This window comes from Topomyia yanbarensis, chromosome 2, assembly GCF_030247195.1.
Source record: "Topomyia yanbarensis strain Yona2022 chromosome 2, ASM3024719v1, whole genome shotgun sequence".
NCBI classification, from domain to species: Eukaryota; Metazoa; Arthropoda; class Insecta; order Diptera; family Culicidae; genus Topomyia; species Topomyia yanbarensis.
In genome coordinates this window covers 432,389,657-432,416,212 of record NC_080671.1, presented here as the reverse complement: position 1 = coordinate 432,416,212, position 26,556 = coordinate 432,389,657, and the positions used below count along the sequence as shown (strand labels likewise).

General features: G+C 39.0%; 1 protein-coding gene across 2 annotated transcripts; it reads left to right on the top strand.

Moving 5' to 3' along the window:
- Positions 1 to 313: 313 nt before the first annotated feature.
- On the top strand, positions 314 to 25,334 carry LOC131685481 (uncharacterized). Of its 2 annotated transcripts, none has more exons than XM_058969216.1 (5): positions 314 to 417; positions 486 to 642; positions 810 to 996; positions 1,204 to 1,416; positions 24,815 to 25,334. In XM_058969216.1, the coding sequence occupies exons 2-5, from the start codon at positions 625 to 627 to the stop codon at positions 25,051 to 25,053; spliced, it is 657 nt and encodes a 218-aa protein (XP_058825199.1). In that variant the 5' UTR covers positions 314 to 417; positions 486 to 624; the 3' UTR covers positions 25,054 to 25,334. The 2 variants fall into 2 exon arrangements, with proteins under 2 accessions (XP_058825199.1, XP_058825198.1); XM_058969215.1 differs by having other exon boundaries at positions 486 to 720.
- Positions 25,335 to 26,556: the final 1,222 nt, after the last annotated feature.

Below are 26,556 nucleotides of genomic sequence, written 5' to 3'. Positions count from 1 at the left end.
GGAATTTGTTTGAATTTAATTTGAAACACCACAGGAAATGCTTTTTAATGGATTGTCGTGTGAAATTCAAAGGGAAATGTGAACGCACATGAAAGTGATGTTAAATTGCATAAAGTTTGATCGTGTCGATTATTTTCAGTGTACCAGTAAAAGCAACGAAGTACGATAATTATAATTTTCTGTAATCAAAATCAGAATCAGATATAAACTAAAAGTTTTACGAACAGTCCACTATACACAAACGTACCATCGAACTCTCTCTCTATTCACGTGTTAGGTTTGCCAATCGCGCAGAATCCTCTCTTTTTATTCACTCCCCCTTTGTGCACACTAGATTCTGCACCCTTGCAGTTTACCTAACGCCAGAATGTAGTCCATGTTATGGTAGCTTTCCTCGCCAGTACAGCAAACATATAGGTAAAGTTTTCCGAATTTTATCCTCGAATTATGTGAAACTAAATGACCGATTTCCGTTTGTTTCGCAGTATTCGAAGCCATCATCTCGGAAGTGACTGAACAGGACCCCCGATTCGCAGCCAGAGGTCGACCTTGGCCGGTTTAAACCGGAGACATAGCAAGCCTTGAAAAGCAGCACCCGTCGACCGTCGTCAAGCAGAAAGCAAAATGCGTTTGATCGATAAAGTACGGGAGATTGTCACGGTTCCCGTGTCACCTAAATATCTTCGGATTTCGACCATTCTGATTGCGATTTACAAAGTGGTTTGTTGCAGATGTGACTTATTTTTGTTTGAAAGGAAAAAGATTATCAGTTCGATTTTTCATCACTCTCTCTCTCTCCCCATATATAGCTCATCGCTCACATCCTATTGTTCATAATGCTGCTGGGCTTAGCCCATGCCGAGGAGATGAGTGCGATTCTCGGGGCCGATATTGCCGATCAGAAGGAACGTGAGGAGTATGTTTACCTTCCGACCAATGCCAGGGGTGAGACGATGAATCAGCTGCGCTTCAGATCGGCTGCCAATCTGGCATCGGGTAAATATGTCAAAACTTGAAATCAGTTATCAGATTATAAGTGAACTAGCAGGCGCTGTTGAATCCTCGAAAATTTCATCGAATCGCTTTATTTCCTACAATCTATCCTAAACCATTTCGTCAAATGTCTAGATCTCTCTACAGACAAACGCCTGCATTTGATGGCCCCAATTGTCAAACTAATTGTATTTTTTTTTTGCTTTACAGTAACCCTTTGCATGCTGTACATCGGGACCACCCTGGCAACGATTTACGTTCTCAGCTGTCTTGGTTTGCTGATCGGGACACTGCGGAATCGGCACGAGTTCTTCATTCCCTGGATGGTGGTGGATTTATTCGGGACGCTCATCTCGGCATCGATAATGATTGCGGTCGGATACAACAAGGTGGCCTACTGCGTTATTGGAAAGTGGCAATATTGTAAGTATTACTTCTATTAGTGATACAATTAGGGGCCACCTTATGCAACCAAGGCGAAATGGCTTTGTCATTGACGCGTTAAACCAAAAATTAACACACCAACTTTGTTTTTCGCCGAATGCCAGCAAAAATTTACTGGAAAGTTTCAGCAATACAAAATACCGTAAAATCGGCAATTTGAATTGAACTTGTTTGACAGGTGATGCTTTGCTGATGTTTCAGTAATTCTTAGTATCAAATTGACAGTGCAATTGCCGAATATCCTCAGTATTCCGGGCTGGATTGCCGCAAATCCGGTAATTGCACTGTCAATTTGGTAATTTTAATTGCTGAATTTTCAGCAAAGCGAATCTGTCAAACAGGTTCAATTCAAATTGCCGATTTTCCGGCATCTTGTATTGCCGAAACTTTCAGCTGATGAAAATTCAGCAAAATTGTGCTGAAATCGAACGTGAACGTTTAGTTTCGAGATGGGTAAAGGGTAGCTTCAGGTATTTTTTAATTTTCGTTTCTAGAAATCTTGACGAACCGAGCTAGTGATCTCCCTTTCAATCAATTTTGTAAATAATAGTAAAATTCATCCCCAATAGGGTTGTTATACCGGTAATACCGGTACCGAAAATCCCGGAAATACCGACCCACCATTGGTACTGTAATACCAATACTGAGCAAAAGCCAGCACCGTTATTTTCGGTACCATACAAAATTTTTAATGAAATATAGGGTGATGTGCCTATTATGGCAGTAGAGCCTATTGTGACCCTATTTCGTACCCCTTGGTTTCGAACCAAGCATATGAGATAATGACAATATCGATTTGGCTAAAACAGGTGTGCAAAAAAAGCTCAAGTTATATTCTTTATTTGTTGTGCACATACGTATTCAGAACTATCCTCTAAATCCAACTTTTTATTAAAACAAAATCACCTTATTGAAATATCTGCTGATCCGCCTCACTCGCGTAGTGAACCGAAACAGGACGCAATGGCGCTTAGCAAAATAAACACTTTCGAGCCAGCATTTACCGCCTCATATCTCGTTATTCCGGCACAAATATATTAAATATTGCACTGATACATACCTTTATTTTAGTTGGAGAACCTTTTTACGATTATTTCACTTTAAAAGCACTCGTCAAACACTAGAATAGGCCTAGTGTTATAATAGGATAAAACTAAATACGGGGGTTCCTATTATTGGCATGTTTTGCTGATACACTACCACAATCAAAACCAACTTTTTGCATCCATCATACAGAAAAGAATCACCAGTGCGGCCAAACCAAAACATGAACTTGAAAACATAATGTTATGCAATTTCAGGTATAAGTAATCAATTATTTCAAGTTATTCAACTAATTGTTGATTGCAGATATTTTATTTTCATCTGCACATACAATTTGGATCGGGAGGAAGTAATGTGTGATGTGAACTTTATATTCCAGTTGTTAACTTTCGCATGGTTATTTCCTGCATGCGCAGTTCTGGGCGCTCTTCTACTAACAGCTGATGAGTTTCTTTCGTGTGCGTAATGTTTACGTTTGTTTTGATCGGCTGAAAAAAGCAGAATAATTCGTTTTACAAATCACGCGTTGGCGTCCATGATCTGGATACCTAGTTAGAATCGACGCAAATGAAATATGAGGCATTGCGTTTCAACTAGATTGTTTTTCGATGAGGTGGAAATCGGCACACCCATGAGGCGATAATTGGAACGTTCAGGTGGGAATAGATGCACAGAATAGAGCATTTATTTTCATTTATGCTGAAAATTGAGACAATTCTGCCAAATAAGCATTATATAGATGTTTAAGAAACAGTACACTGATACTTTATTCTGAAAAAGGTTATAGGTAATATGGCTTCTTTTTAAGTTGTTCAAAAAATAGTGCGACCCTCTCCATAATGGTGCCAAAATAGGCTCATCACCCTATGTAGACTCTATTGGTGGACCCGTTTCCGAATATCGGTCTGCAAAGTGGCTTTTAATTATATTGAATTATCTTCTACATAAATCGATCTGCTTACGCCTTTGTGGGGAAATGAGGTAGAGCCTTCATCAAAATAATTCTGTAAGTTAAACATTACTAACTCCCGTTGTACTGAACGATATGTTTAAATTCCTACACAAGTTGGTCGAAACAAAATTTCAACTAGCGTATACTAAATTTCAATGTATTCAAATCTAGCATTAGAGACGTAAACATTTGTTTTGAGTTTTTTTATTAGCGACATTCTGATTGGTTCCAATTATTCACTGGGTGGCGCGTAATAAGACTGTGGCTCAAGTCGTGTCTGTATTTGGTTTGCACTTAAATCTTTATCTATAAAAGAACGAACAGCGATTTAGTAGCTTATAATTTAATAGTTGGTGAAATGCTTCGAATAGTGCGATTCGTAATTTTTGGTGATCGGAAAAGTCAGCAAAACTCTATAGTTAACAGGAAATTAGGAGCCTTATTTTGCATAAAAGTCAGCAGCAATTTACAGCAAAGAGGAAATGCGACCAACGTACACGGATTTACATTCTCATTTCTATTTACTTTTGATAATAGGGTTTCTTACATTTACCATCTGTTGAAGTCGATTAAAGTCGCACCGCTTAGCAGTTATTGAATTCAAAGAGGCCTCTATCTCGAAATAAAAGAAGGTCCGCATACGAAAAATACCTTCTGCTATAACGAGGCATCAGTTTGAGCATTCAATTTCACTTTGAAGCGTTTCTCGAATCTTTTGAAAAAATATTCGAGTACCGGTACTTTACCGGTACTACTGGTACTGGTGGCTTCAGTACCGCAGTACCGACTCTCGCCAAAATAGGTCAGTACTGCGAACCCTAATCCTTGAAGGTGGCGTTACCTATGAGGTGACAAAAAGCTTTCGACCAACCTTCTTTCTTTTGAAATCAGTGGAACAATTTATTGACCTCTACGACCTGTCAGTTTAGACGAACATCCGCTTAATGCAATGCAACATGTATATTAGCGGGGGAAGTCCATTACCATCCTGTTACACAACGTCAAAACAGCTGATTCGACAAAACTTTGGCGTTTTTCTAGATATAGAAGATGAATATTTCAAATACCTTTTGGAAGCAACCCGAGGTCAAAGAGTGCCTTTATACAGGGTGTTTGGATCATGGTTAAGAATCTCTCGAGGGATGATTGAGGATCATATTTGGGGAAACAAAATCGTTCTACACGTACCATCAAATTTCAACCGTTACAGAGTTATTGAACTTTTGCTGTAAATAACTAGTTCGTCTTTAAATACCTGTAATTCAAAAAGAATACTTATTCTTATTACTATGCATTTGGGTTATTGAAGTTGAATATTTTCATCTTATTTTCTCTAATGCTAGCTCTAATTGAAAAAGTATGACACTTATTGTAATTTTTTATTTTCGTTGAAAAGCCAAGAAAATTTTACAGAGAAATATGTATTAATATCTTTCAGTTTAGTGAATTTAGTGTTCTTTTAGAAATAGATTATTTTAAAGTTAGTGTTATTATTGGCATTTCCTTAAAAAGTAAATAATAAGCATCATCATAGCTATCTTCTAAATAAAGCATCTCAGCAAGTTCTACTATTCTTCCTTTCACTCCATACAATTATCTCTTCGTTTCGAAGCAAAATTATCTTTATCACATCATTCTACATGCAAAAACGACGATTTCGATTCCACAGCATCTGTTGTGATGCTGTGTTCACTATTAAATTTCAGCGAAATGAAATGAAATAGGGATAAAAAGTCCAATAATAAGTTAGAGAGAATGTTTAAGGACCTCATTTGAACATCCGCTACGATAAATTTTGTTAATTAATAATAAGAATAATTAAAAAACTCATTTGAAAAACGCTAATTTTGAGCTATTTTACTAGTAAAAAGTAATTTATTTTTTGTTTTTTTTTTTTCATTTAACTGAAAGATATGTGTGCATAATTCGGTGGAAAATTTTCTCAATGAAATCTTGAGTATAAGGATATAAAGCATATTTTTTAGACTAGTGTCTTTTAATCCCTTGCAAGTCGACTACAGAAAATGTTTAATAATGAAAATACAAAAAAGAGAAGGGACAAGAACACGATGTTGAAAAACAAATTATGGATCGTCATGAAATTCAAGTTTTGCATAATACATGTTGATATGTTCATTATTCATTATTTTGAGAAAATTAACAAAAACCTCAGTAAAAATACCAACTTTTAACTAGTTTACCACTAAAAGGTAACTAAAACTAATTAACAGATAGATAAGAGGACACTATTCAATAGGAAATTTTCTTACCTTCCCAACGGAGCAAAAAGATTGAAAATACAAAGTATACTTTTTGGGTAGGAGCTATTTATTTATTTCTCATTTTTCATCTGACCCATGTTGGTCTACATGAAATTTGATGTTGTTGTATGGAAAAAGCCCATTTCAAGGTTCACTTCGGAAGAAGACCTCGAATTCGCGTAAAAACCTATCATCTTTTCGAACTTTTTTCAACAATTACAATAATCTAATGTTACAAATTAACAAAATTACAGTCAAGGTATACAGCTTTACAATAACATTACAGAAATATTTTAACGTAATCTTATAAGCTAAGTCAATCTCCTAAGTCTATTCTTGAAAACAAAGTTACGTGATCTAAGATTTCTGGGGGGGGGGGGTACGTTGATGTTGATATGTGAGAAAATATCTGGGGCGTCCATTAGGCCAGTCAATATTTTCCCAACAAATACCGCTCTGAATGTATTTCGCCTTTTTGTCAGAGTTTCCATATCGAGCAGACAACAGCGATCAATGTATGGTGGTAGCTCTGTTGGGTTACGCCACGGCAAAGTTCCAAGAGCAAAGCAGAGGAATCTTGCTTGTACTGCTTCAATTCTGTTAGTCCAAATGCTCGTATAAGAAACACCAAATGGCTGCTGAAACTTCCAGGACAGACCGAACAAGTGAAAAATACAATGCCCGCAGACAATATGGATCAGTAGACTCGTTGGCGATTCTTATTATGAAGCCAAGGTTTCTATTTCCCTGTGCTATAACGTGAGAGTAATGGTTTCTGAATGTCAGTTGCGAGTCCAGGAGTACACCAAGGTCTCTGATAACTGACGCACTCTCTAGCAATTGGCCGGCGATGTTGTAGCTCTAGATAATTGGATTTTTTTCTGCGCGTGAAAGATAATACAGAGTATTTGGACACACTGAGAGCCAACAAGTTGCGATTACACCCATTACAGAAAGCATCTAGATGTCGCTGAAGTTCGACACAGTCCTCTATTGACCGCACGATGAGAAATAGTTTGCGATCATCAGCGTATATAAGTTTGCACCCTGGGGGTATAACATAGCAAACGTCATTGAAGAATAAAGAAAAAGCAACGATCCGAGATTACTCCCTTGAGGTACACCCGACAAGTTGATAAAGCTATATGACACGTTACTTCCTAATTTCACCGACAGAGAACGATCTACGAGATATGATTTATGTCACCCTGTAAAATTTGATGGAGCACCCGGCCGCTCGATTTTTTCCAGAAGAAGAGAGTGGTCTACACGATCAAAAGCAGCTTTAAGATCAGTGTATATAGTGTCTGCTTGTGATACATCTTCGATGTTTTTATTGCAGTACGATGTAAATTGGGCTAGATTGGTGGTTGTTGATCTGTCTGCAAAAAAGCCATGTTGGTCCTTCGATGTGTATGCTTTGGTCTCACGAAAGAACATATTTCCTACTAGGATCTCAAACAACTTTGATCCAGCCCAGAGCGAGGTTATGCCACGATAGTTCGCAACATTTTGCTTATCACCTTTTTTAAAAACAGGAAACATTACTGATTTTTTCCAACACACGGGAAACACTGATTGCGACAGTGATTGGTTGAAAATTAGTCGTAATGATGTACACAATGCGCTTGCGCGTCTTTTCAGTATAATGGAAGGATGTAGATGTAGACCGATGTAGAGGACTTTAACTTGCTTATGGCAGCTAGAATGGCTTCGTCAGTAAATTGAATGTTTCCAAAGTTGATTACATCGCGTTGGACATCTTCAAGGCCACAATCCACCTGAGTTGAGTTAGCCGATTCATTTTTAAACACACACGAGAAATGTTTTGCGAACAAGTTACAGATACCGCTGGGAGTATTGGACGTTTCACCTGCGAGGAACATACTGGAAGGAAGCCCATTTTCTTTACGTTTCCCATTCACAAAAGACCAAAACTGTTTTGGGTTTCGTTTTAGGTTCGATTGGGTTTGTGCTACGTGTCTTGAGTAGAAAAAGCGATTATATGTTTTATAGCTGTTACTGGTAAACTCCTTTTTTGTGATGTGATTTAGTCCAGTAGTGTAATGTCGAAGCTGCTCGCAATCTTTTCAGTTTACGTAGCCGGTTGTTGGGCCATGCTGGTTTTGAGGACGAGGTGCAGGCACTTGTATACTGAAAAGCTAATTTAGCACCACTTAAAGTTTTTCTACGACAGCATCTACATCGATCGTGAATCACGATCAAGAAAATCTCCCAGTCGATTGTTTGTAGTGAGTTATGAAGCCTAGAGAAGTCAGTCTTCGAAAAGTTGAACTCCCTGACATCCTCCATCTCGTCATAGAGAACCAAGTGCGGACAAATCTGCGTTACTAGAAGTGGAGGATGATTTGCGTCTACAGAAACTAAAAGCTCAAGCGCCTCTGAAACGGTGCAGTTCATGAAGCTTCTTCATTTATAAACAGGAGGTCCAGGATTCGATTTCGCCTAGTAAGACAGTACTCGCCCTCGAAAAGGTTGATTTAGAGGGGTCTGGGAAAGCATACCCGGAGGGGGTGCTCTTCCAAAGAAGTCCAGGTAGGTTGTAATCACCAAATAGTAGATGTGCCATGTTGGGTTCAATGGAAGTTGCGATGTCAAGTGCGGAGTCTATGTGCTACTGAATAATTTCTACATCTCATGGGGAATCGGGGGAAATATATACAAACCCCACACAGAGATTAGTATTGGGGCCACGAATATTTACCCAGAGTTGTTCGAGATTGTGAGTGTCATTTTTGTGTTTGGATGAGAGTCGGTTGGCAACTGCCATGAGCACACCACCACCACGTTTCTTCCCTGAACTGTTAGGATCGCGATCATTACGATATACCGAGTACCTTGAGCCAAATAATTGGAGCGAGTTGATTTGATCAGTTGTTTGAGTTGATTTCTAATTGATGCGGGGTGGTCCACACTGGCTTGAACGACGTCAGCATATGAACAAACATTTATGTTTTCACCGGAGTTAATATTCACGGGTGCTTGTTTGCTAGACTGGAAAAGGTCCACAAGTTGCTGCTTGATCCCGCTCTCGATTCTACCCACGCAACTTGTTGGTCAGATCATGTTGTGCCTTCTGCAGTTCTGCGACCGCACTCTGTTGTTCCCCACATATTTTCAGTACATCATTCAGTTTTTTCCGACAATCAAAACAAACATATCGTAGCGCATTATTGCTTTTAAGAGCACTTGCACTAGCGGTATTTGAATCCGCACATTTCTCATGCAGGATGTGATCGCAGCCACCGAAACAATACACAGAATCGCTTGCTGACGAAATCTTCAAGACAGACGCACTGCACAGCACAGTAGTCATATCTGACTATCGGTGTTTCACGCTCTTCTTTGCTTCGCCTCATGACGGGCCAACGAAGGAATAATAAACCACTGATCACTGGTTGGCTTTTGTTGTGTCAGACCGGTAGAAATTACAATGCGTTTTATCGCTTTAGTTAAGTAGAGTGCACTTTAAACGTTAAGCAAACCGTGTCATCTCACAGACAACTTTTTTCGCGCACCCGCTGGTGTCGATTTTGCGGCGGTAATTGATATTTTTTCCGAACGAAAATTTATTTAATTAGACCACAATAATTAACATCACCCGAACGAATTCAAAGACTCACTCACTCACTGAACTTATTTAAAGGCAAGATTTTTTATTCAAATTTTTATTCAAACAGTGAGCGGAAATATCAACACTTACCTATCAAATGATTTGAAGTTCCGTAATCGGATTCACAAAGTTCACAAGAATAATACTCAGCACGCTGAATAGTAACCATGTGATAATTGAGTTTGCAATGTCCAGCCAGTGCCCTGACTAGAATACTGCAATTGTGCTTGGAAAAATGCAGCAAATTCTTTGATATTTTCGGATCCACATCCTTGAGTGAAGGTGTTCTTCTAGAAGCACGCAAAACTCGAAACGGGCAAACCTCTTGGTATGCTGCTACTATGAGTGAGTTTGTTTAATCCACGACTTCATCCAAGTCACCTAGAGATTCAATCGTTGGAAGATACTCCTGAAAACTGTAACGAGCTCCGGTGGGGGTCAATTTAATTTATAATTTATTTCACACTCAAATAGCACAATAGGTACCTAACACATTAAAACGTCTAATAGTCTTCAACCAAAGTATTCAGCTTTAGCGCCATCCTATATAAATAGAATGCCAAGTCTCAATATAGTTTTGCTCGGCTGCTAGTGGCCAGTCGTAGGTTCAAGCAGCAGATATAAGAAAACTATTAGGACTTTGGAAATCGTTATTCATTTGATAAGGTTCAGCGTGATGTCACGAATGAAAACAAAATTACTCTAAGCGTCATAAATACATTACAAATCTAGTCGCCAAGCCCTCATTGTAGAGATGCAGCTCATAGATTTGGGATTACGATCTGTGACGATATCTACTGAGACGTTAAAATGATCAAAGACGATGTACTTATGATCAGATAGCGACGGTTCGAGATCGTTTGGTACGAGCCAGTTTGCCAACTCACGAGCAATACTGTCAGAGCAGAGTTTTATCTAGCACCTCTTCTCTGCCAGTTCGTGCAAATGTAGGCGGATTTCCCACATTAAGTATGTGCTTAAGTATTCTATCAATTGAGTGGCTCTAAAATTGACATCTGTGCAGCGTAGGGCGGTAGGTTGCCGTTAAAAGATCCGGCCCGTGGTCTGGGTGCTCAATTTTGAGGTATTGGATCGACGGAAAACGGAAGCTATCCGTCAAGGAGCTACACTCTTCCCCGGTTAAACAAAACGGACCCCAGTTGCATTATAACCGTTCTCACTGTGGAGTATCAGTCGAACGAGCCAAGTTTTCATCCAAAGTTAACCGTCAAAGAGAACGACGCAGGGCGGACAAAGCTTCCCCCTGAGATAGGTCACTGCAGTATCTACCAGGGCCATTCATGGCAAAGCTCACCTCCCTTGCTAATAGTTAAGGAGCGCTGTTGGAGCAAGAGCCGTAGTGTGCGGTTGGCCACCGCCAAGGGCACCAACCTTAGGGGGCGCTAAAATCTTGATCTGCTTTATTAAATAAGTGAGGGGAAGTCATAAAATAAGTCAGGATAGGAGTATCATTCCCAGTTACACACAAAATTACTGTTTGAAAGTCGTACTGAAAAAAGCCAAAGCAGACAGCAAAAAGGCGCATAACTGACACTACCAAAGGCACCAGAAGACTACGCTACAATCCTGTTAGTCCAGAATATACAACGAACAAGACAAAGACTTCAAATTTCAACAAAAATAGCGAAAACTATTGCAAACTTTTTCCGCTCGTTTTCTCAAGGAACAAGGCGATGGAAATGTGGTCATGGGCAGTAAAGCAGGTCACCTTTCTAAAGCTGTAGCAAAGATCGTAGAGGAAGCTAGATTAATTATCATCGAGAAGATAACCGCATGCCGTACCATGAAAATTGAAGTCTCCTCGATGCCGGGAGGAGTTCCGCAATATCACAAAGTTGCCGATTCCTAACGTAGATCCAACCAAACCTGCACTAAATTGATTAAGTTTAATCTCTGGTTGACATGTCACATAAGATTTTTGCTGTTTCTGGAAGCGTTAGAAACTCTTCGTTTCTTCTCAATTGCCTAAGACCAGGTGCTTCGGATTTGTGGCAAAGCTTTCTTTTGCTGGTATGCTTGGCGGCCTTTCAATAGAGAAAAAAAATGTTACAAAAACCCATTTGATTGTAATTAGTGCAATACTGCATGCGTCATGCATACGGCCCAAACAACCTATCATGCAGACGATCCTTGTAGAAGAAGACGCAAAGCATTCTCGCCCGGTGCGATTGTCTCTCAAAATCTTCGCTCACTGGAGTAAGGGGTTATTAAAATATTATTGAGGGATATAATTTGAAGAACAATCTGAATTTGGTACTAAAGGAATAACGTGGTCATCTATCTTCACGCGATATATGGCTGGATGCAACCTATTTTCTTAGAAACTGGAAGGAAGAATATGTAAAACACTTAATTAGCAATAGATCATAAAAGCATCTTTGTTGCATTTGCTTGTGCAAAAAGAAACCAAAATGCTGTGACGGCCCTTGGCTGGCAATTCATATCTAATTTTATGCACCGTAATCACCAAATGAATGTTGAAAAAATGCCTTTGTGGTACGAGAAAAATTCTTGAATTGAGATGGGATTTGACTTTGGAAATGCAGCTTTTATTTTTTTGGTATGCCAAATGTTTTAGAAGTCCACGCATTGTCAAAATCTGGGATCAATTCGAAAAAACATTGCTTTTTATATGATTACCAGGGAGACAACTTCTGTCGAAACAATTTTTTTACGAGAAGAAACAAGATCTGTTGTTTCATGCATTTCTAAGACATTTAGCATCAGCGTTGCCAACATTTTTTTCAAAAAAACTGGAACCTTTCTAAAAAAAAACTGGAAAAAACTGGATGCTAAAAAAAGGAACGATTCAATGAACGTAATTTTAGGTAAACACGTATGTTGCAAACCTTTTATTGAAAATTTGAGTCGTTTTTTGATATTGTTGTCTAAATTTAAAAAAAAAATATTAAAACATTTGAATTTGAATTCAAATAGTTACAGTCGAATTTTACTGTTTTGAAGGTTTTCAATCTACTCATCCACAAAATCCTAAATTTAAGACTATTTGCTAAACTTGAGGATGCGCTTAATCCTTTCTTACGATACTATAGCAACTAGCTGAGAATTCAACAAATGTTCATCAAATAAAACCTTAGTGCTATACATTGATTATACCTAGCTTAAAACTCTTTTAGGCACAATAAAATCAAAAACACCAATTGTTTCGTTAAACTTCACACAACACATGTCGATTGGGTTACTCTGTCCATATGCAGTTCTATGCCGGGGGATCCAAAGAAGAGGCGGGTTCATGAATCGGCGCTGCGGAGCATAAAAGTTTACTTTCTGGAGTAGATCAGGGCAATCGATGTTTCCAATGATAACGTCAAATACTAAATGCCTCTGTAGTAAAACCCGTCGCTGTTCAAGAGTCTGCATGTTCAACAGCTTGCATCGGTCGGAGTACGAAGGCAATCGTACGGGGTCGCGCCATTGCAGATTTCTAAGAGCAAATCGTATGAAACGTTTTTGCACTCGCTCGATTCGATAACGTTGTGTTGCGTTGTGTGGCGCCCAAACTTGGACAGCATATTCCAGAGTACTGCGTATCAGAGAGCAGTACAATGTTTTGCGTACGTACGGGTCACTGAAATCTGAAGTGTTTCTTCGCAATAAACCTAGAGTCTCAAAAGCTTTGGCAGGTATTGTGGAAATATGGTCGCTGAATTTCAGTTTGCAGTCAAATAAAACGCCTAGGTCTTTAATTGACAACACCCTTTCTAGGCTACAGCCATCTACTTTGTAGTCGAAACGAGAAATTAAGCGGCATCAACAAAAGCAACTTTGCACTTGTTAATGTTCAAATCCATTCCGTTGAGTTTACACCAATCTTGAACTAAGTCGATGTCAGCTTGAAGAACTACATAGTCTAGAGGAGCTTTTATTTTTCGGAAAATCTTCAGGTCGTCAGCATATAACAGCTATTCAGACTGGATTCGCTCGCAGAGGTCGCTTATGAATAAGATGAAAATAAGAGGCCCGAGATGACTGCCTTGCGGGACCCCAGACGGTAATTCGAAAACAGTCGAGGTAAGGTTTGCAAATTTCACATAAGCTGATCTATTATCTATCTATCTAGGTAGGACTTCAGCCAATTAGTTAGCCTGAAGGGAAAGCCAGCTTATCGATGGCAATATTATGCGGAACTTTATCGAAAGCTTTTGAAAAGTCAAAATATACCGCGTCTACTTGGTGTCGTTCTTCCATAGCAGGGAACAAGACACTGGTGTAAACCAATAGGTTTGAAAGAGTCGAGCGTTTCTTGACAAAGCCATGCTGGAAATCAGAGATGACAGGTTTAGCGGCAGCATACATTTTTTTCATATACAAGTTTCTCCAAAACTTTCGCATACGCAGCAGAGAATAGAAATATGTCTATAGTTTTCCACACGCTGTGCGCTTCCCGTTTTGTGAATGGGGGTTATCGCTGCAGTTTTCCATGCGCTAGGAAACCGGCTTTCGGTAAGAGACCGATTGAAAATAATGGAGAGGGGAGCCACAAGAGAATCTGCACATCCTTTGATTAGTTTCGGAGGTAAACGATCGGGGCCGGCGTCTTTAGCGGGATCAACGTTACTCAGTGCTGTACGTATATCGCGCTCAAGTAGAGGTGAGTTCGATATTGCAATATTATAAGTGTGTAAAGTGCTCATATATGAATCCGGGGCAGTTGCTGAAGACCTCACGAAAAAAATCAGCAAAAAGATTTGCTGAATCAAGCGGATGTCGAGCTGTGACACCTTTGTACGTGACATTTACGGGCGCTCTGTCAGGCTGTCTCCGTTCTTTAATAAAGGTCCAAAAAGACGAAGGATCGCTCTGAAGGTTATGCTGGATGCGGTTTATATTTTCCTGGAAGGTATTCGCAAAGGCTGTCTCGTACCGATGTTCCGCTTGATGAAATAGCGCTTTGTTGCGAAAATACCGCTTTCGTTTCTTACGGAGAATGTTTCGAAGATGGCGAATCTCACCAGTCCACCATGAGTGTTTTTTGTGTTCGTTTTAGCGGGACCGATCGACGTAGAATAGTAAAGATATGGTCGAATTCACAGTCAGCTAATAGTGTATTCCAGCTGATAGCTTCAATCGATTCAGAAATCTCATCAAGGTTGCAGCGATTGAAATCAAAGTTGCGGTCGTTAATTGGTGAAAAGGTATCGTTTCCGGGATCGAAATAGGCATCAATATATAGGACGAAGGGCTTATGATGAGTATCTATTTTAAGTAGTTCAGTTGGTGTCTCTACAAACTCGACATTGCTGTTATTATTGACAAAAGCAAGGTCAAGAATGCGTCCTTTTATGTTTTGAAGGTCGCAGATTTGGTGCATACCACCAGCCAGCATGGACTCGCACGTAGTGATTTCCTGTTCTAACGAGGCGTTCATTGGGATGAGACTGTTAAGGTCGTCGTCCAATGTCCAACGAAGATGAGGCAGGTTACAGTCGCCCAACACAATGACAGTGTCAATATCATTGGCCACAGAGGCGGCGCTAAGGGGGGGGGGGGCGAAGGGGGCAAGCGCCCCGAGCGGCAAAATCAGAGGGCGGCATTTCCTGCTCAGCAAATTTTAATATTTTAATAATAGTTCAAGTTTTATTAAGCTCGATAAAAATGCGGGTGAAACGCTTGAATGTACATTATTTTCGTGTCTGTTGACGATTAAAAAGGTAGGGGATCGGGACTGACGGATGCGATCGAACAAAACTATACACATATTCATCAGTCTCAAAAGATTCAACTAAGATGAGTGTGGGAGTATGCAGACTAATTCGCTGAAATTAAACCAAGAAGCTCTATCATATACAGGGTGTTTGGTTCATCGTTAAGAATCTCTAGAGGGGTGATAGAGAATCATATTTGGCGTCAAAAATCATGCTACACAAACTATCAAATCTCAACTGTTACCAAGTTATTCAACTTTTACCGTAAACAGCTTGTTTGTCTTTTAATATCTTTAACTCAAAAAGTATACTTTGTGTTTTCAATCTTTTAATTCCATTGGATAGGTATTTCCTTTCCTGTTACGTGTAATGGGTACTTTGATCCAGCATAGTCGATAAGACAACCGGTCTAATAAGTGTTCTATAGAAGGTTAGTTTCGTGCGGTAGCGTACGTTTTTCGACTAAATGATTTTTTTTTGGAACCGGCGATTAGTAAGGGGTAAACAAACCAACATTTTTGTTCACTGATTTCTAGACAGAAGATTATCCGAGAGCTTAAAAACGAAAAGGCAGTTGGGAAGACAAGACGCACCCAGCGTTTGAATATTTTTTTTAGAAATTGCTTTACCAATTTATTCTCAGTCCGAAATATCATATTTGAATTCAAAAACAAGCAAATATTTGCATATTTTTAGATTACTCAAAAATTTTGAAGCGAGCTAGAATTATTTCACATGAATTATTTATTTTTTCCTTATTTTATATGTCTGTAGAAAAAAGCCCCACCTTGTCTCACTTCTGTGGGTTACGAATGAGTCTTAACTATATGTTGTACCGTATTGTGAACATCCACGGTATCACTCTGTGCACTCACACGCAACGTGAGTGCCTACACGTGGAGTTCATCATAGCAGGCCTTGGCATTGCCTCCTTGAGATTTCGACCAGCCTATAGGTAAGACGCACGATAACATACCGTGCAGGGTGATTCCTTTTCCAGTCTGGTGTACATGGAATACATACCACTTATTTCTCTTCGTAGTTATAACGTTAAAGGTCTCCACTCGTTACAAACAAAATTCTAGCTGCCGCCATCTCCGGCTTCGTGGGTTAATACAAATTTTATTGAAGATATTTTTGTTTAATATTTATGATTAAAACACCCTTTAAATGTCATGATAACATCTATCACTCTTAGAAACTTTTTGTATTATACTTTGACTTTATTGATAATCCTCCAGGATACATACCCAGGGCGCTAGAGGGTTCGAGCGTCGAAAATTGCATTCTGCCCCACTGTGTGCTGCCTGCAAGGTAATCCTCGTGTTCCAATGTACTAGATTCTAATGTGCTATTGCTTTCTCACTCGGTCTCTGTAAACCACGTGGATTTATGGAAAATATATGGAGTCGAAATTTATTACTGATCTGATATGCAAAGGAACAGAACCATAATCACGAGAACACAGAACCATCATCATGCTTTTTGGCTTTGCGATCAATATAGACATCATTGGCGTTGAGCGTAGGGCAGTGGAAGAGGCATTGTTGCCTTTTAAAAGGGAAGCTGCAACAATCGGACTGGCTATAAACTCTGACAAGACAAAGTACATGGTAGCTGGTAGAGAACACGCAGTCGTGTTGGGTTCGAGGTGGAAATTGATGGGGTACGCTACAACAAATTCATATATTTTAGAACCCCAGTGACATGTTAGCCGCGAAAGAAAAATTCATGTTGCTACTGCCAATATGGTTTACGTAGTCAGCTAAAATCCCACAGCCTAAGGATGCGCGCAAAATTTGCTCTATTCGCTGATACTCCTTGTTGCTCTGTACGGCCATGAGGCATGAATGTTGTAAGAAGCAGGATATCGAGTGCTTGGTTTGTTTAGGAGAAGAATTTTGCGTTCAATACCCGGCAGCACAGTAGAAAATGGAGAATGGCGCAGACGCCTGAACCCCCAACGGTACCAAGTATACAACCATGCTGACATTGGAAGGCTATCAGCGTGGTTGTATACTTGGCAGACTACAGTGAACTGGGCTTGTAGTGCGGAATGACGAAAGAGAAATTAGTTAAAGTTATGACATGAAAAAGGTTGTCGACTGTGGGCTGTGCACAATTTAGAAAGATGCGCGTGCGGTGGGCGTCCATGGAACTGGCGGTCCAAGATCGAAAATCTAAAATACAATCACTAGGTCACTAAGATAATGATGACGATTGTTAGTTTGTTTATGAAAATTCGAAAATATGACCTTTCACCTAGGGACGTTTGGGAGCACATAGGACTCAATGTGTGATAAGCAATTACTTACAAAGCTGAGGCACGAGCTAGAAGCTGGCGAATACTGGGAAGTGTTCACCATTCGGCGACCTTCTTATTATTACAAAAATACTACAAATACTATTAAAAAAATTGTTGACTCTTGCACCATAATGGATAATTACACTGTGCCGCAAAATAAAATAAAATAATGTAACTTTTAAAGTGTTCCAGAAAAGGTTGCAGGTCTGATCAAATACAATACAAACCTACGTTTGATCAAATTAATATACCCTTAAAAGATTGATTTGCAGCAAAAAAATTTTCTCGGGTCTAAACAATTAGTTACGCGGTCATTTGTTATGTTCTTTTGTTAAAAGTATTATACGGTATTTTTCATAACAATCAGTTGAAAAATGGCATTGTAGCTATTCATTTTTTCTCCAAATTAGAAACTTGCTCGCATGAACTTTTAAGGGGACGGTTTCATATAAAATTTTTCAAAAAAAAAAAGGTTTTTTTGCTCGATTCCTTATACATTTAAAAGTATGTGTGTAAACTTTGAAATTAAAATTAGGAAAAATAACGGAAGTTACGATTATAGAATGCCATAGTGCGCGCAATGCCTAACTAATCTCTGAAGAGTTCATGCAAGCAAGTATCTAATTTGGAGAAACAAAAATTAACTTTACCATTTTTAACCGAATTTGGAGATAAATAGATCGTTAAATGCAGAACTAAATCTCTCTAAATTTTTAATAAAATAAGAATGTTGAGTAATTTTCCTAATTTTCATGAAAAAATCGCAAAATATTGATTGTTTACAAATTGTTGTCCCAAACCCGCAGAGTATTTTAAACAAAAGAACATAACTTAGCATACCGTTGGAAAAGTCTTTTCTTCAGAATACAGAAATCGAAAATCGGTTAAAAAATGAAGTGTAGAATTTTTTTTAGCGGCAAAGGTCCGGAAATACAAAATTTGCAATATATCAAGATTTTGGAGGAATACAACATTTTTTATACATTATTTTGAATTGCATTTGATGAGATCTACAACCTATTCTAAGTCACTTGAAAAGTACAAAATCACTATAGCACCGTGTTATTTGTAATACTCCAAAGGCAAGAAGAAAGTGAACATTGCGATAATTTAGTATGAAAAGTTAATATTTATATAATATACATTAAACCATTCTTGTCCGACTTTTCCCTGGCGCATATACGGCTCCAGAACCATTTTCCATCAAAACTGTGGGGATCAAGGAGCATGAAAAATGGCAGCACTGCTCCAGCGGGATCTAGCCAGAAAAATTGCAATTACTTCAGTTCTACGAATAATGCGTAGAGGAACCCGGGGCTATTCGGACCTACTTAAGCAAATCGCCCTTTTAGGTGGATAGTTGTGAAAAAGTTACCGGTCAAAAGTCCTAATTGTTAGTTTGAAACCTCAGCTACATTTTGGTGCCATAAAAGGTTCATTTGCACTACTCAATGGCAGCGCCAGGCGATGATTTGCAAACCTCTACCTTTTTCCAGCCAGGGGTAATTCGGACCTCCCTACGGGACAATTCAGACCGTCATTTTTCTTTAATTTTTTTACAATGGAATTATGTTTACCTATGAATTAGTTACAAGAGACACTCCTTAAGAAACAAAAAAAATTGCTTTACAAGAACTTAATCTGGTCTGTCGCAGCTGTCGATTGGCGGCCCATGTATTTTCTTTGCTGTGGCGTGTGCAATGGTGTACGCAGCCGCAAGCCGCTGAACGGTGGTTGACTGAATAGGGGGACCGAAATAGGAATAGCCCCGTACACTTACATCGCACAAAAGTGGTGAGCGTCTCGAAAATATATATGTTTTCACCCAAACAAAAATCATTCCATAAAATAGGAGCCTCAAGCTTTCCAAAACACTTGCCTTTTATTTTTTCACTTTTATTGGTTACTTTAATCACGGTTTTTCCATTATAATGATTTTTGTTTTGAGAATGGAAAAACAACGAAACACGTTGTTACTCCTTTCTACAAAGAACAAAGAACCAACTTCAGCTCTCAAAATTAATGTTTCAGGATAGCGGTTCCACGAATTTGTACGATAGTTAGAAAGTCTTACTATTTTCTGGGAAATCGAGGGGGTCCGAATTACCCCCACTGCCTTAATAGCCCCCGGTTCCCCTATATATGCTAGTGCTCCAATGAAATTTAATAATCTCAACAATTAATTTAATAATATCAACAATTAATTTTATAAGCTAGTCTTGCCTTAGCCAAAACTTATAGTTATGTATAGAAATGGGTTTAATGGGGTTAAAGGTATATCAAGTTTCTCTGATCGTTTAGCTAGAGAATTTAAAAAAAGGCATGGCTGATCGACAGTAATTCACAAGAATTATATTTTAAAATGATTTGTCCCATTCTATGATCAGTGTTTTTAAATATGTAAGTTTTTAAAACAAATTATTTAAAAAAAAATAATTGTGATGCATTTTATAGGATTTTTTAGCAACTTCGCGATTTTTTGTCGTTATATAATATTAAAATCAATTAAGCTTGCACTTAATTTGATTTAATTTGAATCTTGCACATTTCATACCTTAATTTTATATTTAGGGTAATTATAACTAATATCTTATATTTTATAAACGATCTACCAATTGCGCGACGCTAACATGTGAGCGGAGTCATAGCGCCACCTTCTGCGAGCAAATTTATGCGCAGCACTACCGCCATGAACAAATATTGACAATAAAATGTGATAAAGTTCATTTTCATGAAGACATTTTCTAATACTTTTATCATATTTGTTTCATATAGGTGGGAAAAAATCGAACTCATTTGAAAAATCATTATAAAAGGGGCGGCAAATTTAATTTTTGTCCCCGAGCGGCAAAACACCTCGCGCCGCCACTGATTGGCCATGTCCATTTTTTTCTGAACGGCATCAGAATGAGCAGCGTACAATGCAGGATCACTATTCGGTCTCAGATAGACGCAGCAAATATATATCGATTGAGATGCTAGAATTACTTGAAAGTAAATAAATGAATATTTTAAAATCATTTTGTACAACCTCTTAACCGTGTCCTAAACTTTTGCAAAGAGACTTATTTCGATGTGCATCCGGTTATTAAATTTAATGATTACCTGTTTCCCAGATGATCCCTCCGTCTCCGTCAACTGATTTCATGAATATACAGTAAAAGATTTGTGGCTGGAATTTACATGAAATGAACGATAGTGAAACAAGTGAATCTGTGTAAACGAAGAGCGGATAATCTGTCAGTCATTTCTGGCAAAAGACTATCAGGATTCCGGCTGCGCCATTTTTAAAATAAATTGCATCTGTAAGAATTCTGCCAGCTGCTGGAATGTTTCATCAAGCGGGCAACTGCCCAACTTCCCAGTCAAACCGGTACCGGAACCGGTTTGAACTCCTGAATTGAGTCAGTATGGATTCCAGCTCAAATGTAAGAACCTAAGACAAGACGTGACAATCAGTCTATTCTCAACCACCAAATGCATCAGTCACAATACAAGTGGGCAATTTGCTGCTACCCAAGCCAGCGCAAACAGTTGCTTTCTTCTTGTGGGCATTGAATGAAGCACAAAGGGACCCGTTATTATTATTCCTGTGTTATATCATGTTGACTGAGTCTCATCAACAAAATGTGATTCTGCGGCATAACACGGTGGCCATTGACTTTCCGGTTCGCATAAGATCGAGTATTAGTGATGTGGAACATTTGCTGAAGGTGAAAATGTTGTAATGTTCAACAAATTCGCCCAGACGAAAAAAATCATTTCGCAAAACAACTTGAAACACGTGCTTGATTGTGACACTACTAAACTGCCGTTCTACGCATAATTGTCCCATGTATATAGGGAATCCCGTAGAACATGGGACAAATATGCTTATAGCGGCAGTAAAATCAAGATCCCAATATATATGGATAACGGAAACGTGGAAGTCAAATTACATGATTTGGCACCACGTACTTGCAAAGTGGCAATTAAGAGATTTGGCTGTTTTGGGTAAAAGATTCATGTCCTATTTCGGAGAAGTAGAATCCATTACGGAGGACACGTGGAGGAACTACTTTCCAGGTATTTCAAATTGTGTTTTTGTGGTGAGAATGCAGGTAGACCAACCCATTCCCTCCTACCTTATCCTGCAATACACAACAGAAGGGGGTGATACCATTATACAGCGAACTCTTTGTACATATCAAGGACAAACTAACACGTGCCAATTCTATGAAAAAACGGCACAACCCTGCTCAGAAATCACTGGAAAAAGCTCACCCGCAGAAGAAAATGCCAACACCCGGGCTCCAATATATTTTCCTGAACCACAAACGGTTGCCAAATTTGTGGCAGCTGTTCAGGCAATAATGACAACTGCAAAAGCTGCGTCAAGCACCTCAAATTCAACAACCAATGAAGAAGCTACCTCCAAAAATACAGAGTACACACTCGTGACCCGCAAGGGTAAGAAGCCAGGAAGAACATCTGATCACGCGTATCAAGGCAGTAATCAGAATGATGATACGGTTGACAATAGGAGAAATATGAATGACCCCGAAGATGCAGTTAGAGAGAAAACTAACATTTTCCCGACTCGAAAATAGATCTCCGCACGCACTGGAAAGTCGCGCTCACGGGATATAACAGGCTCTAAATAAATGAAAGTGTTGTTTTTATTTTTTACATCTTGTGAATATTTAAAAGACCCACGGCTCCTCTGAGCTAACGCATTGAGCCGTGTCAAATAAACGAATTTGTCAAAAAAAGACGTGACAATAGGGGCCGTGTTTGTTTCAATTTTACGTCAGAATGGTCCAGCTCCTGATTGGTTGATTCTGACTTTTTGCACCGTCAGCAATGTTACTGCAGGGATAGCGAAATTATGTTTGGCAGTGTTGCTATATTTATAGGAAAAGATTGTCATTATGTTCGACAAATGAAATTATGACTATATTGAATAGAAATTGTGCGGCAAAGTAAAACAAGTATTTATGCATTTACCGTATACGTGCACAGCAAAAAAAAATCATGTAACTTTACGTCTTGCCAGATGCACATAAAAGGAGCGTCCCAATTCACATAAACATAAACATAAAATTTTATTAAATGTAAAAATGTGAGATGTTCGGCTTTTTCTAGGTCATTCAGTCTGAGTTTTACATCAAAAGAGTCACAATATTCAATTTTACATATCATAGCATGTAAAATCCTATTATCGAACAGAAAAATACGTCGCTGCGTTGTTTACGTCAAATGTAATTTTCATTTTTTCTAAGAGTGTGGTTGATTAACTTTAATAAAAATAAGACAGCATCCACTCCATAATCTAAAACTTTTCAGAGAATGGCTTCATCAAACCTTACTAAACACCCCTGACATGGAAAAACCCTTCATCAATATAGTGGATTCAAGATACAAAATATTGCCGGCATAAAATAAATTAACAAGACTCCATTTTCATTAATAAAAATAGCAACACTGTTCGGAAGATTCCGGCAGGGTGAAAATGTACGAAAAGAAGAATGTCGAAGGAAAAATAAGAAGCGGATTATCACGTCTTGTCTAAGCTAAGAATCAATTTCAACTCAATCCGTAGTTGTATTTGAGCTGGAATTTATACTGAATCCATTCAAGATTCCGAGCCAGTTCCGCAATAATTAGACTGGGTGAGCGGCTGTAAAATATACACACTAAAGAGAAATTGGGCAAAATTCGATTAATTTCGGTCAAGTATGAAAAAATCATTATTGACTCACCCTTTATGGCGATAGTAGTGCTTTCGTCGAGGAGAAGCCTTTGAAATAAAGGAGAAAAACTACGGTGAACAGAAGATGTTCTCGATACTCAGTTTCAAGACAGTTAACTTTCCATCTAAAATTGATGGCTCGTGGTTGACGCAACTAGTAAAAGCGGCGTTGGTTCGCCTCAATGGGATAGCAAACCGCTAGGGAGTTTTCTAACCAAAGCTCCGAAATATTGAGATCCCCGGGTGACCTTGAAAACGGAACGAAATTTACTCATGCCAGGCGCGCTGTAGGCTATGTTTCAGTTGATTGCCTCGTTGTTCATCCGTTCGGTGCAGCGCGTTCATATATGTAATTATTTTCGGTTAAAATTCAACTTCAGTTGCAAACTGAATTTTGTTTCTATATCTAAAGGTCACCCTTAGTTAAACACAAAGGACCGTTGCAGGAGCAGTCGATGTAAAACTGAAGGAGAACGCGCCCGTTGTTGTTCTGGCCGGTTGAACTGTGTCTTGTTCAACAACAATATCGGATTAGCGTCATTTTTTAGGGGTTGTAAAAATGATTTCTTTGTGTTCTACTTTGTTGTTCTTTTAATGAAAATGTCAAGTTCTTGGTGCATGCACTTTGGCCGCCCTGTAATAAAGGGTCAACTAAGCAAATTAACAGAACCCGAGCAATGGCTAATGGTCTCAAAATCATATAATTTTCTTATGTCGTTCAAATTTGAAAGAACTCTCAACACTATGATGGTATATAAACAGTGTTTCAATCGATCATTGAACATCATATAATACAAAATGAAATAGTTAATTATCGTTCTCAAATTAACTTGAATTGAAGCCAGGTAAAATTTGTTATGCAAAATTCACTTCTAAATAGCAAACATACAGGGCGCACCGCCTAATTTAGATAAAGCTGAACTTTTGTGTTTCAAATTAACATATCTATATATCAGTCAATTGGGGTTAGTTAGGTGATAAACCCAAACAATCACACAAGTTGTGTCAACGCCTAAAGTAATTGGGTGATCCCAAGTGATGTCTCGGGAAGTACGCACGAAAGCTCTGGTTTGCTGATGAGAAATCGGAAACATGCTCTAGTTTTATGAGATGGAAACTAAACGCCTGGTAATTTCTTGCTATGCTATTATTTTAATTTTGATCTGTGGCGTTGTAGCGGGGCTGTTTTGGGGACAAACTCCCCCTAATATTTTATGTATTGAAATATTTAATATGTTCGTCAACAATGTGCCTATTGCTTTAAATAGAATTCTTGAAGTTCCTTTTGAAAATTATCTTCTTAATATACAGTTACTTATAAGCAGTGAAAATTGACGACAGACCTCGACACTTACCGGTATGCACGTTGAGTAGGCTAGGTCCACCGCTGGGGCTCACTCTGAATAGACATCGGTGTCGAAAGAAATTCCGCCACCGCTCAAGGAATCGGGTATCGCTATCGGGAGAAATTCCGCCACCGGGGAACTCTCAGTCGGAGTAAGATGAGTTCACCGCCAGAGACTATCCGAGTGGATCACAACAAAACTGGGAGCTAAATAGCTCACAGAATCAAGAGCTATTACTTTATTATCGATTGATCGATTTGGTAAATTATAATTCAAAATTGCGATGAAAATGTTAAATCATGTTGTCCTGCGGAGAAAACGGGATTAATAAATGTAACAATTTCATAGTCATGAATCAAAACCATCAAAATATAATCCGTAAATGTCACAATTAATTGTTATTATCCTTTTTTTCAGGGGGCTTCTGCGCGGTCATGACCGCGTTTAACCTGGTAATCTGGATGGTGGTCCGAATGTTCTACAAAAACCTGGCTCACATGACAAAACTGCGCGAGGTGGCCGTAGTCGCCATTCCCTGCCCATCTCCCGGAACGAAACCGGTCCCGTACCACTATCGCAAGGAGAACATGCACCTGAGCGATGGCGGCCTGAAGCACATTCTGTTCGATGCCAATGAGGCTAATTATTTGGTCTAGATAGTAAAAATATTATAGTTTGTTTTTAGAGTCCATTTGAGGGAAACGTGATTTGAAATGGTGTGAGATATTTTTGAACGATAATGAAGTTGGTTGGCAGTACATTTCTGATATTTGAAACAAGTCTATTTGAAAAATAACAACAATAAAACCTTCAAATTATCTTCTTAAACTATGATTCAATATTCAGTAGACAAGGTAAATTTAACTAGAACTACAATAACAATACAGAGTATGTAGTGAAATTTGACTATAATAAATTCTATCCAGACTTCAAATTATATTATTCAATCTAGCAACATTCACAGGTTTCACAACACCTTCGCAAATACTTTCGGTGTTTCTTAATCTTTTTAACCTTCTGTGTAAAATAACCCACCAGTTTGGAACGACGCTTAAACTCTCAAACGTCAGATTCAACATTTGCGAAGTTCATTCTCTCATCCTTAAGTCACTTCGTTTGTTTGAAAACATAAGATAAGTAAGCCACTCTCTGTTTGTAACCTAAAACTCAACCAACTGGTGCGTTTCTCTCTCTCTTCTTAAAAATTTCTTGCCAGGACCGCTCTCCCTCTCCCACGCGTTTCGGTCGATTCCTTCCTTTTTAAACCAAGCATCAGGTTAAAATTCATTCTCCTACCCCGAGTTAGTCGTTCGCATTCATCGGTACCGTTCGCAAGTGTTTATTCGATTCAAGGCGCGTAGTGTAAAGAATCATCGGAAGCCGCCGCGTCGTTATCCATATCGGTGTCATCAATTTAACCCAATGAAATATATCTCTCTGATCATAGCAGGCCTTGGTCAAACGGTAATCATAACTTTAAAGTGACTAGGAAAATAGAGCATAAATCGTCAGCTCACTCAACGTTCTGTGCTGTGAATCATTGACCATTGACCAGTTTCGAAAGCTGACACCCGCTTGTCAAATAGGTGAAAGAAACGAACGGTGTGCAGGAGTCCAAGTACTTGACAAAAAATATTGTGATTTTCTCTTCATTTGTTTTCTGCCAAAAATAAGTGGGCAATCCTCGCAACTCAACTCAATGCTCACACCGTCACCGCTTGCTCGCGTTTGGGTGGTATTTTTAACAAGCCTCGCGCGCAGCAGCACCCATTGATGGTGTGGGCGAAGTAGGCACGGATCTGCGGAGCTAGCACCCGCCGGAGCGCGAAGCAGTGCAGGCGACAAGTGAACACACACGCGAAAGGGGGAGAAGATCATTTCTCTCTCTTCCTGCGAGAAGGGCATCCGAAGAAAGCCGCACAGATAGGAAATCCGAAAGAGTCTGCATGCAGTCGGTGTGCTGGTGTTGGCGTGCGTGATCGCTGTGTACGTGATTGAAGTGAGACGAATAAAGTGCACAAGAAGGAAGCAAAGTGCTGTTTCAGTGATTTTTCTTCTCATCTCCCGATTGCGGCACTAAATTTACACAAGCGCGAAGAATGTATATTTTTCTTTTCGCTTGAAATCACATAATAAAATCAGAGGGAAGCCGCTAGGTA